Source organism: Ambystoma mexicanum, chromosome 1p (assembly GCF_040938575.1).
Source record: "Ambystoma mexicanum isolate Mex_15411 chromosome 1p, UKY_AmexF1_1, whole genome shotgun sequence".
Lineage (NCBI taxonomy): Eukaryota > Metazoa > Chordata > Amphibia > Caudata > Ambystomatidae > Ambystoma > Ambystoma mexicanum.
The window spans coordinates 394,332,596-394,347,391 of record NC_090921.1 but is presented as its reverse complement, the minus strand read 5'-3'; the positions used below and the strand labels follow the sequence as shown (position 1 = coordinate 394,347,391).

Below are 14,796 nucleotides of genomic sequence, written 5' to 3'. Positions count from 1 at the left end.
TTCAAATTATGGGAGAAAACCTTGAGGTACCTGTGGTACCAAAGGGCTCGGAGGGTGGCCAGGGAGAAATGGGATGGATGGCCTTAAGAGCCGACACCAAACCCCTTACTGGCCCCTAATGCATAGCTTAGGTGATGGTTGGCGGCCGGTCAGACTATACTTTTACTGGCAGACAAACCAAACCCCAAAAGCGCAATGCTAAGAGATGAGAAAAATACCTGGGAGTGGACATAAGAGGATACTGGTGTATCCCAAGTGTCAAGGAACTTCTGTGTGAGGCTATATGTTGCACAGATGACACTGCACAGGATAGCTACATTCAGCAACAATTACACGACCAACACCTCTGGTGTGCAATGGGAGAAGTGAACACGTGCTGGGGTTGTGAACGAGTGCAGAGGTTCTGGACAAGTATAGAACAAACCTGCAGGAAGGGTGAAATAGTGAGCTATAACCGGACTCTGAATGCTTGCTGGAGCATACACCAGAAACAGTAAATACAAGCATGTGTTAAGATGCACTGCAATGGCTTGGAAAGCAGCTGGTCCACAATATGTGCGAGCACAGAGAATTTAAATGCTGGGCAGAGGCCGAAAGCAGAGTGTGGATGGAGGGGGCAACTAGATCAGGAGGTAAAGTGACAAGTATGCAGCTTGGAAGTTGTTGATCTGGGATATGTTCCACCCATCTGATGACAAACCCCTGTAAACTCTCTTTGGCCTTTTTTTCTACTAGAGCCAATCAGTTATAGACGATACAAGGTCAGAAACGGCCAGGGTGCTACTTCTGGGCTGATATTCATCATTGATACGTCCCCTGCTGTAATGTAGACGCACAAAAATGATAATGAAATAGTATGTCTGACAAGTGAAATAAGTTTCGTTATTTTGGTTTATTGTTGACACTAAAGAGCTCTTGCATGTGAGGATTTACTCACTAAGATGCAAAACATTTGATACATGCATTGCGGTACTTATATAAATGCTTTGAAACAAGACAACAGAGCAATACAGGTTCGATCTCCGGGTACACGCTTAGAAACATCTGGGTATTAAGGGCGTTCTAAATAACATCATTCAATGGTCTCTGAAATCCAGCGAAATATACTCTATTGCGCGTGGGCCTCTCCCCCCCACTATGCAGGTCTCAAGTCTAGCCGTTCCCGCACCAGGCAGGATTCCTGCTGAAACCCAGGCTTTTAGCCGTACTGTGATTTAGCTGCAAAACATTTAACCCTATATATATATATATATATCTATCTCACTTTCTACATACGTATCTCACACAACCACCTCTCGCACTGCAATCCGCATGCACTTCACCACACCGCTACAACACAAACCGCACCAACAACCCAAGAGGACTGCCAATCGCCAGATACTCGCACCAAAAGCTCAGCACCCACCACCCCCCTCTTCACTATCCTACTCCCTCTTCCCCATCCCACCTTCTCGTTTGCAGATCGGCCAGAGCGCCTGAGGACCAAGTTGATGGCAATGCACGGTACAAATATCATTAACATTAATATTCTCCCGTGTTAAAGTCTAATGGCTCAACCACAACGTCGCCCAAAAAAAAATAATGAGCAGCAACAGGCTTAAGTACAGCTACAGAGAAATTAAGGAACGAGCGATTTCTTTGTACATCAAAACTCTCCAGCAAAGCAGTTTAGGTAGTGTTCACTCAAATCTGGTAGTTCTTTTCAGGCGGTACCTTGTGTGGTAACTTTCAACTTTGCATTGTTGGTCACACAAACGCCTCAAAATGCTAACATTACTCAGTCTGCATAAACTATCCGAGGCCATAATGGTGCCTCTGACAACCCGTTAACTAATCTGAAACCTCTAAAAATTCTCCTCGCCGCCTCTTGCAAGCATATCCCGCTTTCTCCCCAACCACAGACCTGCATGCTCACATTGGTGCAAATAGTTTGCTTAGAAAAAGGGTCAGAATACAACATACCGACTTCAACTTCTCTGCCACATGCTCCATGGTACCTACAATGCTATACCCCAGCAGACCGTTATACCCTGCCTACTAAAATAACCTCCCTACTGCAAAGTCCTGCGATAAGTGCTGAGCGTGTCAAACAATCGGGAGGGAGGTGGGTTGGGGGGGGGGGGGGCACCACCAAGACTTCAGTCGCTCAAAGATGGTACAATCTATGTGACACGACTACTACTAGTCGAGCCTTCCCACGTCCCAACCGGCAAGTCCTCTTGCACTTCTGGGCAGAGAGTAGTATTAGCCTTAAAGGAAACCCAGAATACAAATTAACACTGCTACGTAAATCTGAACAATTAGATTTATTGAATGTTTTACAGCTCTTGGTGCATTATATTACAACAGAAATAAAACAGGATGTGAGAAGTCACACCTAAAAACATAACAAAAGAACAGAAACTTTAAAAAAAAACAACAAACAATGATGGAAAGTTGCTCATCTTCACGGAAGAGATCCTGCAAAATAAGGAAACAAATTACATAATTCTTCCGAGTTCCCTCAAAATGTAAAGCAATGCGAGTTCAGCTATTTATATTTTAAATGCCCATTCAATAAGAATGCATGCAAAACCCCCCCCCTCACCCATTGGCTCCAAAGACGGTGTACGAAACCATAACAGAGCACTACACTTCGCTGCAACGGTTTTGTGAGCACCGATGAGTGAATTCCTTCGGAATTACTGAACTACTGTGCAGTAATGTCCAGCAGAATAGTGAAAAGTGCCTGAAAAGAATGCAGTGTTACTACGATATTCATTCAATCAGATGGCACATGTAAGGACACCTGAATAAATGCTTCCTGAAAGCAAGCTCTGCAAGAGGATTCTACGCCCACCAATACCTAATAGTTTCTTGTAGTTGGTTTGCATCATTCTGTGGCATCATTGGATGGCTGACCTGTTACGGAGTCCTCGTCCCCAGAAGCTGCATTTCTGTAGAATACAATAAAGATTATTAAGCCAGGGGACAACAAGTGGGACAACAAACCATTTAAGGCACAAAGGAATCTGACCGTTCAGAGCAATCTGTAGGAGGTGAAATATACCCACTGTCAGTATAGGGGCCCACTACTCTGGTGGTGGTACGTATTGAGTATTGTACAGGTTATAGCTGCAAGGATTCAAACTTCCGAGGGTGGGGCAGGGGAATTAACTGCAAGTAGCAGAAAAGCGGCGTCATATTAGGGAAGTGGTTTTTTTTATAGGGCTACACAAGATCAGGATTAGGGCAGTATAATCAAAAGTATAAGCCATTCAGTCACGGGCAGAATATATTTTTGAAACGGTATACAAGAGAAGTGCACTAGACTGGCCCTCTTGAGTGTTTAACCCATCAACTCATGAAGTGCTTTGCCCATAAAGTGAATATGTACACCTAAAATACACAATTAGAACGTATTGTAGAAGCTCGCGTGTACAGTGATTGTACAACAGCAGATTCTCAAAGGTCCACCACACATGGGTTGGCTGTAACAAACGGAAACCTAGAACCACTCTGAACGACGAGCTAGACCGGTTGTGTGTAATACAAGTAGAAAAAAACCTAATACCGTTCATAAATAAATCTCGGAAATACAACAGATTAAATATTCACTAAACAAATATTTTACTACATACCCTTTGGTAGCCGCTTCTTCAGAAACGTGTTCGTCATCAGCGAGCTTCGGTTTCTAAAGGATAGAACAGCATTGTTATTTACATGCAAGTTAAATGAGAAGCCCGATTTTTCTGAAACTATTGCTGGCTGTAAACAAATAAAGTATGCATGTAGTCCAACATGAAAGTTTCATTGCATCTAAATCTGGTCTTTAGGCTATCGCGCTGAAGTTATGAAGATATTTTATATATAAGTGGTCATGTTTACTATGAAGGGTGCTTGAGGCTGGTAGGTAATCCAATGATAATTCCGATACAAAAGCATCACCATAGAGATGCGCCAATTTCGAGCGGATGGTTCAAAGTGAAAGCCAGAACTGCATGCATTTGAAACTAGTCTGACCAGAGATTGGTCTCAACATGCATCTGCAGCTTGGTGGTTATGGATAAGCTTGGTCTCCAGATATTCGGCTACTGTTGGCTATCAAGTTTCTAAAACAAGAAGATAGACAGCCAGGTGATTTTTCGTTCACTTTTTGAGCCACTGCCAAGAGGTTATGCATCCACAATGGATTGCTTCATCTGGATAATTCAGAGGACAAGAAGCCAGTCTTCACGATAAGTCCACGGGGTCTAGTAGTTTCTGGTAAAAGAGTTTCTGGTAAAAAGAAACTAAACCAGATGAGGATAAGATTTGCTCCAAGAAGCTTCAGCAAAATGTTTGCGCATCACTTCAAATGGAGGAAAAATTCTACCTCTGCCGTGTAATCAACCTCCAGGAAAATAAGGCATGAAGGAAATCTGCCACTAAAGCTATATCCCAAGGATGTAGCAAACGAGAGCCAACAAGAAATGCCATGTGTATGTAGATGCTCGGCCAGAATAGGCTCTACTTCACACAGCCAGGCAACCATGGAAAAAGAACTGATGCTTAAAAGAAAACCTACTTGCTTAAAGGCTTGAACTGTAAAACAGTCTTAGCACTTTTGTTAAGCAGATTTCACGTTGTACACGGTCCACCAAAGAAACCACAACGTGCATTACCACCAGGGGAGGGGGGTCCCACAGAAATGAGAAAATAGCTTCACACCCAATTTGTGCAACCAAGCCTTTCCAAGGCTACATTTGGATGTCACTTCACAAGGAAAATGAAGTTAAAAATAAAGCATCCTGTAGCAAGTTAGATTTAGGAGCCAATTGCGTCACAAATCTACTCCAGAGGCATTACAATCCAGTTTGTGAAATGCAGATTTTCAAAAAATAATTGTGGGTAATGAGACACGCTGGCTGTATAACAAACAGCAGAGCTATTCGGAAAAGGGCCTTGATAGGCCTGAAAATATGGCATGTGTTTAAGCGGCAATTTGCCAATCTCCATTACCCCACAAGTAACTATTGGAGCAAGTTACAAAGCAAAGTTGAGGACTATTTCGGAACATTAAAATGTTTTATGCAAGTAACAGAAGTGCAGGAGGTAGATAGTTCTAGATCCCAGACCCCCTCCCGCACCCCACATGAGAAATTCCAAATTCGCGTATAAGAAGGTTGAGGTGTTAATTATGCAATCTCCACTGGCACTACACCCTAGGGGTGCAAGGACACATTTGCCAGAGTACCACACAAATATGGCACCATCAGCTCAGTATGGCAAGAGAGAGTAAACCGCTGTGCAACCACCACAGGTCAGGCAGAATAGAGCTCGGCAACCAAATCTGAGGGCCCAATGGTGTGGGGGAAATGCATAAACAAAGTTGCCGATTGGGACACCACATTCAGGCAGCTGTAGGTTTGAAAACAAAACCTGCATCGAGAGTACAGCACAACTCCCAACTAGGAGGTGGGATAGACTGTTGGAGAATCATGCAGGATACAAATGCAGACTCGCGTATGCTGAGAGCAATCACCTAGTACAAGCCGCTGCTGCATTGTAAGATAACCAATCCTCCAAAGGGTTCTGTAGTACTGCAGAACATGGCCAAATTACCTTCAGCAGTTCGGGCTCAATTATTACACTGGCCCAAGTACCTGCTGATTAAACCAGTCAATGCCGTTTGCAGTAGTGCTGTTCGCATTGCAGCTAGGGCCGAGTCAGAGCCCTTGAGCATCGGAAAAATGCAAACGCCAAAGGTTTTTGCCAGTGTAGCGACAACCACACAGAAGGTGGTCATCTGTTCACCTCACCTTCCTCAGACCTGCACGTCCCGTTGCTTTCTCATTAGCAGTTTTGACAGGGTCATCAGCTAAAAATGTAAAATCAGAAAACAATTAAGAGCACAAAGGGAAATTGAAATGGTATATATGCACATTTAAGCCAGGTCAGAAAATGAGCCAATGGGGTGACCGTTCAGAAAGTTGCCATATGGTCCCAAGCCAACTGCATGTTGAACCAGAATGGGGCCTTTAAACGGGTCATCTAGGCATTTTACAGTGAACTTGTGCTTTGTATATTGTAGCACATAGGTGACCCTCTTCCCCCAACAAATAACTGATCCGCAAGACCAAGCCTGCAAATGTACCCGAATCTTCGTTTACTTACCTTTAGACTCTTCTGCTATGTGGGCCTTCTTAGGAGTCACAGTACGAGCCACCTTCTGAGCACCCCTCTTTCTTTGAGGGAGTGCAGTTTGCGTGGGAGTGGTATTTGCAGATGTCGATTCACAGGCAACTTTTGCTGCTTCATTAGATAGTTCAGAGGCTTGAGAATCTTGTAGAGCAGAGTCCGACCCATTAGCATTGATAGTGCCTTTGGTTTCTGTGTCGTCACATGTAACATCAGTATCCTCTGTGATAACGGTTTCTGCGTCACCATCCTGGGATTCAGTGAATTCGGCCAACTTCATTTGATAAAATTTGTGTGCTGGGCTTTCTTTTTTCGTCAAAAACCTGTAATGGGAACAAGTAATTCAACAGGGTTGGCACTAAATCATTTGAGAGCTCACAGACCATGTATTTTTATTATCGATACATCAGGGACCCACGTAGTAGAGAACCCGGACCTATTTATTTTATATTTATAAAGCGCTCACACAACCCGCAGGCATCGAGGCGCTGTTACAGGAATTGTTTGTTTTTCTTAGTTACGTAATTGTGTTTTTTTTGTCTTAGTTACGTATTTATAACGCGCTTAATCACCCAGAGCTTTCTAAGCGCGGACCCGGGAATCGAACCTGTCGTTGCTTCGTGTCGTCTTGCTTCCAAGACGCGCACGCTGCCGCTGAGCTATCCTCCCGGGACTCTACACGTGATCTACACGTCCCAAAATAACGGTGTCTCCCACCATTCACAGTATACATGTGGAGGCGGGGTAACTTGAGCACGCAACAACCAGAGAATGATCCTATGTATGCAATGAAATGGGGTGGGGTTACAATTCGAGATTTCGCCATGCGCAGTAATTGGGTGATACTGAGGGCCCCAGATCAAGTCAACCATGGCGCTCACTACTGCTGCTAATCCTCAAGCCAGTGGTCTTTCAAACTGCATCTTCACATCATAGGTACATTGTTCTTGGTGGAGTCACCATAGCAAACCCCCCCCTTCCCACTTCCCAAAGTGCCCCACTTGTACCAGCAACACACCGAATAGCACTGTTGACCAGCTCCTGGGAGTTACATACCCCACACCCAAAGGCTCTCGAAATTAGAGTCCACTTGGAAATTCCAAATTCCATCACGTCCACTGCTTGAAATCTAAAAAGCCCTTCGGGTATGGAGTAGCTAGATGCACCCTCACTACTCATTCTCCTCCCACCTCTACAGGAGTGATCATGATCAAACCGCTAGGCGCAGACCGTCTAGACCACTGGCGCCAAAGCAAAAAACACAAGGTGATGACTGGAAGGTTTACAATGACTCTTAACCTCTGCCATTGCTGGAAGATCTCCTAGAACATATTTTGCCCGCCAATCCATTAAAGGACAGGAAGATACCATATGCAAATCTTGGTCCCACCCCAAAAGGGGCAGTCATGCCCAAACAGCTAGGTCACACCCCTTCTGCACAAGACCACAAGCAACCTGACATGTTTCATGCTTGTAGGGTCTCAGCAGGAAGTAGCTTGGGTCTCTAGGAACAGCAAGCACGTGACCCATGCCTGGACATATCCGCCACTCTCGATGCGACAAGCCAATCACCTTTTGTTTTGCTAGGTGAGGGGTGTCCCCAGAGGTTTTGGGCATGGACACGGACGTCCCCCAAAAATCATTTAAAAAATACCCCTTAGTAATGCATTACTACACAGCACCACCTTTCAGTGTGTGGCAAAACCCTATCATGGTCCCATAACCAACCCTTCATCCCGACTGATAAGAGCTCACGTCAGAAGCTATGCAAGTAGAGTAGTAGGAAGAAGTACTGTGAAATTAAAATCGCATACCAAAACTCTGGATTAGAAGTGAGGCTATCCATGTTGAAGTCTTCGATATTCGATCCCAACTGAAGGATAAAACGGGCCAGATTCTCTGCGGTTTGCCTGGTGCTAGCATCAACTGACAAAAAATAGATTTTTTACAGCACCACTGATTTCAACATCCAAATTACAACAGACAGCTCATTGGCATAAGCAAAGACAAAAATCACACGCCCCAAAAATCCATGTAAAACACTAAACCAGTGCACATCACAACAAAACAGAAGGCACCAAGGCCCATTTTGCAGAAACAATACACAGAGCGATAGCTTTCAATGTTACCTTCATCAAACTGGGGATCGGTGGTGGCTTTGGAAGGCCCAGCAGATTTAGCTGCCATAGACACAGCTGCAGCAGCCTTTAGCTGAGCTCGCTTAGCTTCCTTGTCTGCGCGCTTTTGTTTGTGCAGTTCAAGCAGTTTCTGTTGATAGTACTTGTATTCTTGGCTAGCTTCGTCAAATAAAAACCTAGCGAAATAAGGTAAGATTGCAATTAGTTTACTCAGCACACAATAGAAAAATACAGAAAGACGGCTGCTTTAAAGGACCACCACTTGGGACCTGCCTCATACTGATCAATGGCTTGCGGATTTGGGATTCTGGTATTGTCGCAGCCTTTTAGTAGTGGCGGGTTGTATATTACTAACCTCTCTCCGGTAGAGGTTCTCTGTGTTCAAGTGTGGCGGTTAGGGGCCGAGAGTACATCTTCCACCCGCAACTCAATTTTGTACCGACTTACCACAGTTCAGGTTTTTCATTGACAGTGTCTTCCATTGCAGCATCTTCATCTAAATCTTCTGCTTCTGCCTTCTTTTTCTCTTTCAAAGCGTTAAGAGCATTCTCCAGTAGGTCGTCCATTATTTCCTTGACCTTGGGCTCGGGGGCAAGCTCTACACAAAAAGGATTATGGTACAAATCAAAGATCTGAAACCGCTATTAAAAACAGAGCATTAACACCAGAAATACAATTGGACAATGAACCCAATCAGAAGCACCTCGCCGACCAGAGCTGGGGGCTCAAACATTATCCTGAGCAAAGCATGCAATGTTTTAACCACCAGAGCGATTTCATTAGATTCGTAGACAGCCTTCACCTCAATAACATGACACATCTAACATTTAAATAAAATTAATGATGTCGGTAATGACCGTACAGGAAACGCCGCTTACCTTCTTGGGATTCTTTTGGAGGTCTCTGTTGGTCTGTCTGTAGATGCATTGGGTAGCCACTTTTCTCAAGCCAGGCTTTGAGTTGCGCCATGTACTTTTTGCCAAACAATGCGGAATCTTCCATATTCGGAAAGTCAGAGGGCTTCGGAGCCATTTCTTGCAGCCCAACATATTCAAGAATTTTTTCTTGCCTCAAAGACGTAGCTATCGAATATGTCTGCCCAAACAGCAAAAGCGACTTGCGGCACATTGCCATTGCATTCTCGTAAGCAGTAGAAAGATCTGTGGCGCCTGCAAATCCTTGTTTCATATTTAATTCGTACGCATTGCACGCCAACAAAAGGGGGTGAGCGCTTTTCAGAATACACTGCTGAAATGAGGTTAAGTATTTATCGAGCGGATTAATTAGATCAGCGAAGCTCTTCTTGTTTTCTACAATACCTTTAGCCACCAACATGCCTAGGAACTCAGAATCAACTATAGGTTTCTTCAGGGCAGCGTGATTTGGAGCCTTAACAGTCAAGAAACACTGATATCGGAGCTCAGGTTTCAACGCAAACTTGAAGGACGCCAGAGCATTGGCAAAGGTTTGAGTTTGCACTGAATTGAAAGCAGGATTTCTCTGATCAAATTCACCAGTGTTTACTTTGTTGAATCCAGACCATTTAACCACTTTACTACCAAGCTTAGACACGACATCCGATCCAGCCATAAGTGCGCCAATTGTGTCTTCTCTTAAAGGGCCCTTCTTTCCATTTAGTACCCCTTTTCTTGGCTGACCTTGAGTTTTGCTTCCACGGCCTCTTACTGTAGACGCGCCCCTCTGTCCTCGCTGGCTAGCCCCTCTACCACCTCGCTGACCTCTCCCTGCAATCGCACCCCGCAGTTGACCTCTTGTCGCTACACCGCCCCGCAGGTGACCGCGTGTTGCAGCACCACGCATTGGACCCCTTCCTGCAAACCCGCGCCCTGGGCCCCTAGTTGCAGACTCGCGCCCTGGGCCCCTAGTTGCAGACTCGCGCCCTGGGCCCCTAGATTCGCGCACTGGACCCCTAGCTTCAGACTCGCGCACTGGACCCCTGGGTTCGCGCACTGGACCCCTAGATGCAGACTCGCGCACTGGTCCCCTAGCTTCGCGCACCGGTCCCCTAGTTGCAGACTCGCGCCCCGGACCCCTAGCTTCACGTCCCCTAGTTGCAGACTCGCGCCCTGGGGCCCTAGCTGCAGACCCGCGCCCTGGGCCCCTTCTCGCTACACCCCCACGCTGCCCTCTTGCTGTCGATTGACCTCTTCCTGCCGATTGCCTTCTTTCCAAATAAGCTAACCTACCGCGCGATACATGGTTATCTGGTCTGGTGTAATCTCTTTTAGGGCCCGGTCTAGCAAATTCCACTTCATCAAACGAATCATCTCGCCTTGCTGGTCTGCGAAATGGACGCTCATCTGACCATACAGCATCCCTAGGGTGTACGAATTCGCTTTCTCCGCCCTCGGAACGGCTGTTGAAGTAGTAATCATCAGGCCTGTGAGGGCTGCGAGACCTACGGTTATCCGAAAAGTAACTAGGGGGAGAGCGGATAGCTTCTTGTCGCCGAGGTGTTGAATACGACGATGCTCTCGGTCTATAATCATCACGGGAATACCTTTCGGTTTCTGTGAAGTCTTCGTCGTATCGTTTTGGCGTGGATCTGGAAGGGCCTGAAAAGAAATTGAAAGAATTAACTAAGGACAGAAGGGACAAAACCGTGGGGGGTGGGGACGTTCAGACTAAGCAGAACGCACAAATCGAGTAACACGCATTTCCATGGGAAAACACCACGAGTACGCTGGAATAATATCAGCAAAGCAAAAATAAGGGCTTCCACAAGATCTGCTAAACGACTCACCAGAAGCTCGAAATGGATCGTCGGAGACCCCATCCCTACTGGGCCGAAAGGTCCCAACCATTTCTTTCATGATGGCTTCAAAAATCTCACGGGAAACTTGCTTGTCGGCCATTGTAACTGAAGAAAAAAATATAGTTATTTTAGGGATTGAAACAGGTTTGTATCTAGACGCCCACAATGCAAATCCCAACACCACGCGATGGAGATACATAAAACAGAACGAGCGCGGCGAACTAACAGTAAAAGCAAGAGGGCAGCCTAGATGAAGCTGCCACATAAGCCGGAAACGTATACAATGCGATACTGGTTCGTGTACCTGCAGTAATGAGAGTTAGGTTGACTTACATACTCAGTACATAAGTAAAGAGAAGCTCACCCATGCGACTACACAGCCACAGTTTAATCTTAAACATCGAGCGAAAAATAAAAAGGCGCCATTATCACGTGCAAGACACGCGACGAAGCCGTGCCAAGTGCGCGGGCTCTACACCGCAATCCAAGACACTGTTCCACCGTGGCATGAAATCGATGGAAACTAGGCGGCCATTAGAATCGAGCCGAGGGCCCAAAATACGCGCGTCAAAACACGAACAAAAGTACGAAGGGCCGTACTGGTTAAAAAAAAAACCGGCAAACACCCACCTGTTCCTTAGATTGAAATCTAGTCTTGTGATGTGTTGTAAACTCGGCAGCGGGCCCACGATGTCTTCAGAGCCGGGGAGCACAGATGTCACGCAACTCCGCTCGCTGTTCTTATGCTCCGAACAAAGAAAGCACAAGGTCCTACGCACCCTCTTCACTGCTGGAGGCGCGCCTCAGCAAACAACGTCATAGGAGAGCGCCTCAACTGTTAATCGCTGAGCGGAAGAATAAGCGACAGTCCCGCCCTCTCATAAGCCCAGTTCACTTTAAAGCTTGTAATAAGAAATGGGACTTATGCGTATTCGTTACGAAACTGCGTTTTGTGCACCCAACCCGTGGACACGCAGATTTGCCTCAAACATGTACGGAATATAACGTAACACATTAGACGGTATTATTTGTATACGGAGCAAGTCCCACATGTTTCTTATTGAAATATTCCTCAACAATTACTTTGGTGTACATCGACACGTACATTTTTGTTTCGCAGTGTGTTTAGTTTGTATCAAATACTTGAACGGTATTAACAAAGATCTCGCAGGTTTGCCAAAATAGAATGGGAAAACCCCTTACAAGATGGCCCGTATGGTTCGTACTTCGAATTGCACCTTTTCCAAATGTATCACTTCCGGCTATTTAAAAAAAAATATTCTTAAAGATACAGTATGTGACGGTAGTCAATGTGTGGCAACCGATTCACTTAAAAGATAAAAATAGAGAACACATAGGATAATGTATGATTGGTCTATATGCCCGTCGTTCTTGCATATAGTGTCTGAGTGCGCCACAGCTACGTAAAAACAAAATGGCAGCCGTGTAACACGATCGTTGCTCGTGCACATTCAATAGACACAGGACAGGAGGGCGTGGTTTCTATTACCCGCGCTTTTATGTTGTACCAGAGAGGGTTCAGGAAAATTGGTATATTCTATAGTAAAACCGGAGGCGACCATTATGCTTTCTTTCTTTACTTCAAAATCTTTAGCAGCTTATACAAATAACATCAATACTACTTTAACGTGAACTACAAATCCCAATTAAAAGTGGCATTTTTTTGTAGTCGCCTCATGAAATGTTGTCCATCCCGAGCCTCCTACGTGAGGACCGCCTGTGGTATTTAAACTGTTTGATGTAGAGCCTCCCCCACCCACCTCCTCGAGAACAAAAAATATTCTTGTCAAGCCCCCCACCCCTGAGTAAAAATAGTGTGGCCATCGCCATCCCTCTCCCGTGCCCCCAGTTATCAATTCTGCATATATTTTCTATTGCAAGCAGCCCACTTCTCCCAACCAACATTTGGGCCCCAATAAAGAGGGGCAGCCCCAAAGTGTGCATATCACTGCTATAAGCACCTGTTGCCTCTGAGCATTTCCTCTTTCTTTGCTGCTCTTTGGCACATACATAGCTCTCAACCATTTCTGTTACAAAGGCGGGTGAAATCACCCGATTTCGTTTTTGGCGGGTGAGACGCCCATTGGAATTAATGGGCGTGCAGGAGGCTTGGCGGGTGAGTCAGCCCTTTACAGGGCGGGTGACACCCGCCAAAAGCGTGTGAGTTGAGAGATATGCACATACGTGACACTTTAGTGTTTCTCTTACGTTAAACGAGATTGATTGAGCAGTGCTTATTATACTTCTATGTGAAACATTTTATGAAACTTCTACCGCTTTTTAAGCACGCCTACCGATTTAGTTGCAACAAATACCGTTTTTTTTATTTTGCCTGGATTTAGCAGCCTGTTTAGCCAGGTTTGCAGGGTGCGCAAGTACACAGAATCCGAGGAACGTTCTTCAGTGGGGATGTGTCCAAGTTGCTGCTTTTATAATGGTGTGTTCTTACTGGCAGCAGTTAGCAGGCCAGTGCAACCTCCCCAGACTGTCAGAGGCGCCTGTGAGATCCGCTCCAGCATTTCTGGATATCAACAGCCACATGGTTCACCGTACCTCAGCTCCCCGGTGCCAGTCATCTACATGCTGGGGCGAGCCGCTGAAGCAATGGCGAGCCACTCCTCCTAATGAGTTCTGGCAGGTGTGAGCTTGCGTCAGGAGCCGGGGGGAAAACGCACATTTCAGCCCCGCCCTCCGCGAGTCTCGCCACTTTCACCAGCCTGCAAGTAAAATATGCTATTTCTTCAGCGTAGCTGCACAACGCAGCGCCCCTCTCTCCGGTACCTGCTACATACTTGCCAACCCAACCGATTTAGGTGGTAGGATACCGCTTTTTAAGCAGTCTTACCGCTTACCGATTTAGTGACAACAAATACCGATCTTTTCAGTATTTTTGAAACTTTAAGATTCCTACAGATTTTTGGTCACAGAATGTTGGCATGTATGTAAAACTCAGACTGCAAGCCCCAGAATGCAAACAAAAAACAGGACTGGATAAACACCTACAGATCGGAAACGGGGTATATTGGCAACTAGTGCACAGCCGACACACCAGCGTGCAAGCGTATATGGGGGAGTGAAAGGAATCCCTCCATCAGCAGCACTGTGTGCTCCCGATGAGACTTTGGGGCTACGGCTGTGACGCCTGCGGTTCTGCAGATTGTGGGTGGGTGAATGCTAAGCCAGGAGGAGCCCCAAGCGGTCACTCCGTAGTATGTTTCTTTTTTTATTTTATTTTTTATTTATTGTGCCATTAATCATACACAGACTTTTTTACGAGGGGGGTTTAGATTCTATTAAAGACAAGGAGGTGAGTATTATGCATACAAACCACAGCAGGAAAGAAAAAACCCTTACAAACAAAAAAGTTTAAATAACAGAACTCAAACAAAGCTCAAAATCAATGCAATGGGAACTTCCCAATCCAACATGGAGGACAGGTCATGCCCTGTAGATGACCAATGAGCAGGGACCCGCCTCTATATAAATCCTTTACTGTAATCCCAACTCCTCTTTCTGCAGCTGTCTTCGATTAGACACCCACTGCAAAGACCAGATGATATAGCACAGAGACAGGATCCAACGAAGTTCAAGGATCACAACTTCTCTGCATCCTGTAACTGTGACGAAATGCTCCTGAACAGATCATCTCACCCCGAAGCTGTAAGAACAAGAAACAAAGGGTGGGTGGGTGGGATAATACTC

The 14,796-nt window shown here is 45.6% G+C and overlaps 1 protein-coding gene across 4 annotated transcripts; it reads right to left on the bottom strand.

Annotated features, from left to right (window-relative positions):
- Window positions 1-2,291: 2,291 nt before the first annotated feature.
- LOC138570998 (SURP and G-patch domain-containing protein 2-like) lies at window positions 2,292-12,503 on the bottom strand. 4 transcript variants are annotated; one of them, XM_069649162.1, is made up of 11 exons: window positions 11,704-12,503; window positions 11,062-11,178; window positions 9,176-10,873; window positions 8,745-8,895; window positions 8,289-8,473; window positions 7,974-8,085; window positions 6,136-6,482; window positions 5,781-5,839; window positions 3,621-3,673; window positions 2,902-2,936; window positions 2,292-2,460 (listed from the first exon to the last, which is right to left on the bottom strand). In XM_069649162.1, the coding sequence occupies exons 2-11, from the start codon at window positions 11,171-11,173 to the stop codon at window positions 2,447-2,449; spliced, it is 2,766 nt and encodes a 921-aa protein (XP_069505263.1). In that variant the 5' UTR covers window positions 11,174-11,178; window positions 11,704-12,503; the 3' UTR covers window positions 2,292-2,446. The 4 variants fall into 4 exon arrangements, 2 of the variants coding, with proteins under 2 accessions (XP_069505263.1, XP_069505262.1); XM_069649161.1 differs by having other exon boundaries at window positions 2,846-2,936; window positions 11,704-11,945; XR_011303887.1 differs by lacking the exon at window positions 5,781-5,839 and having other exon boundaries at window positions 11,704-11,881.
- Window positions 12,504-14,796: the final 2,293 nt, after the last annotated feature.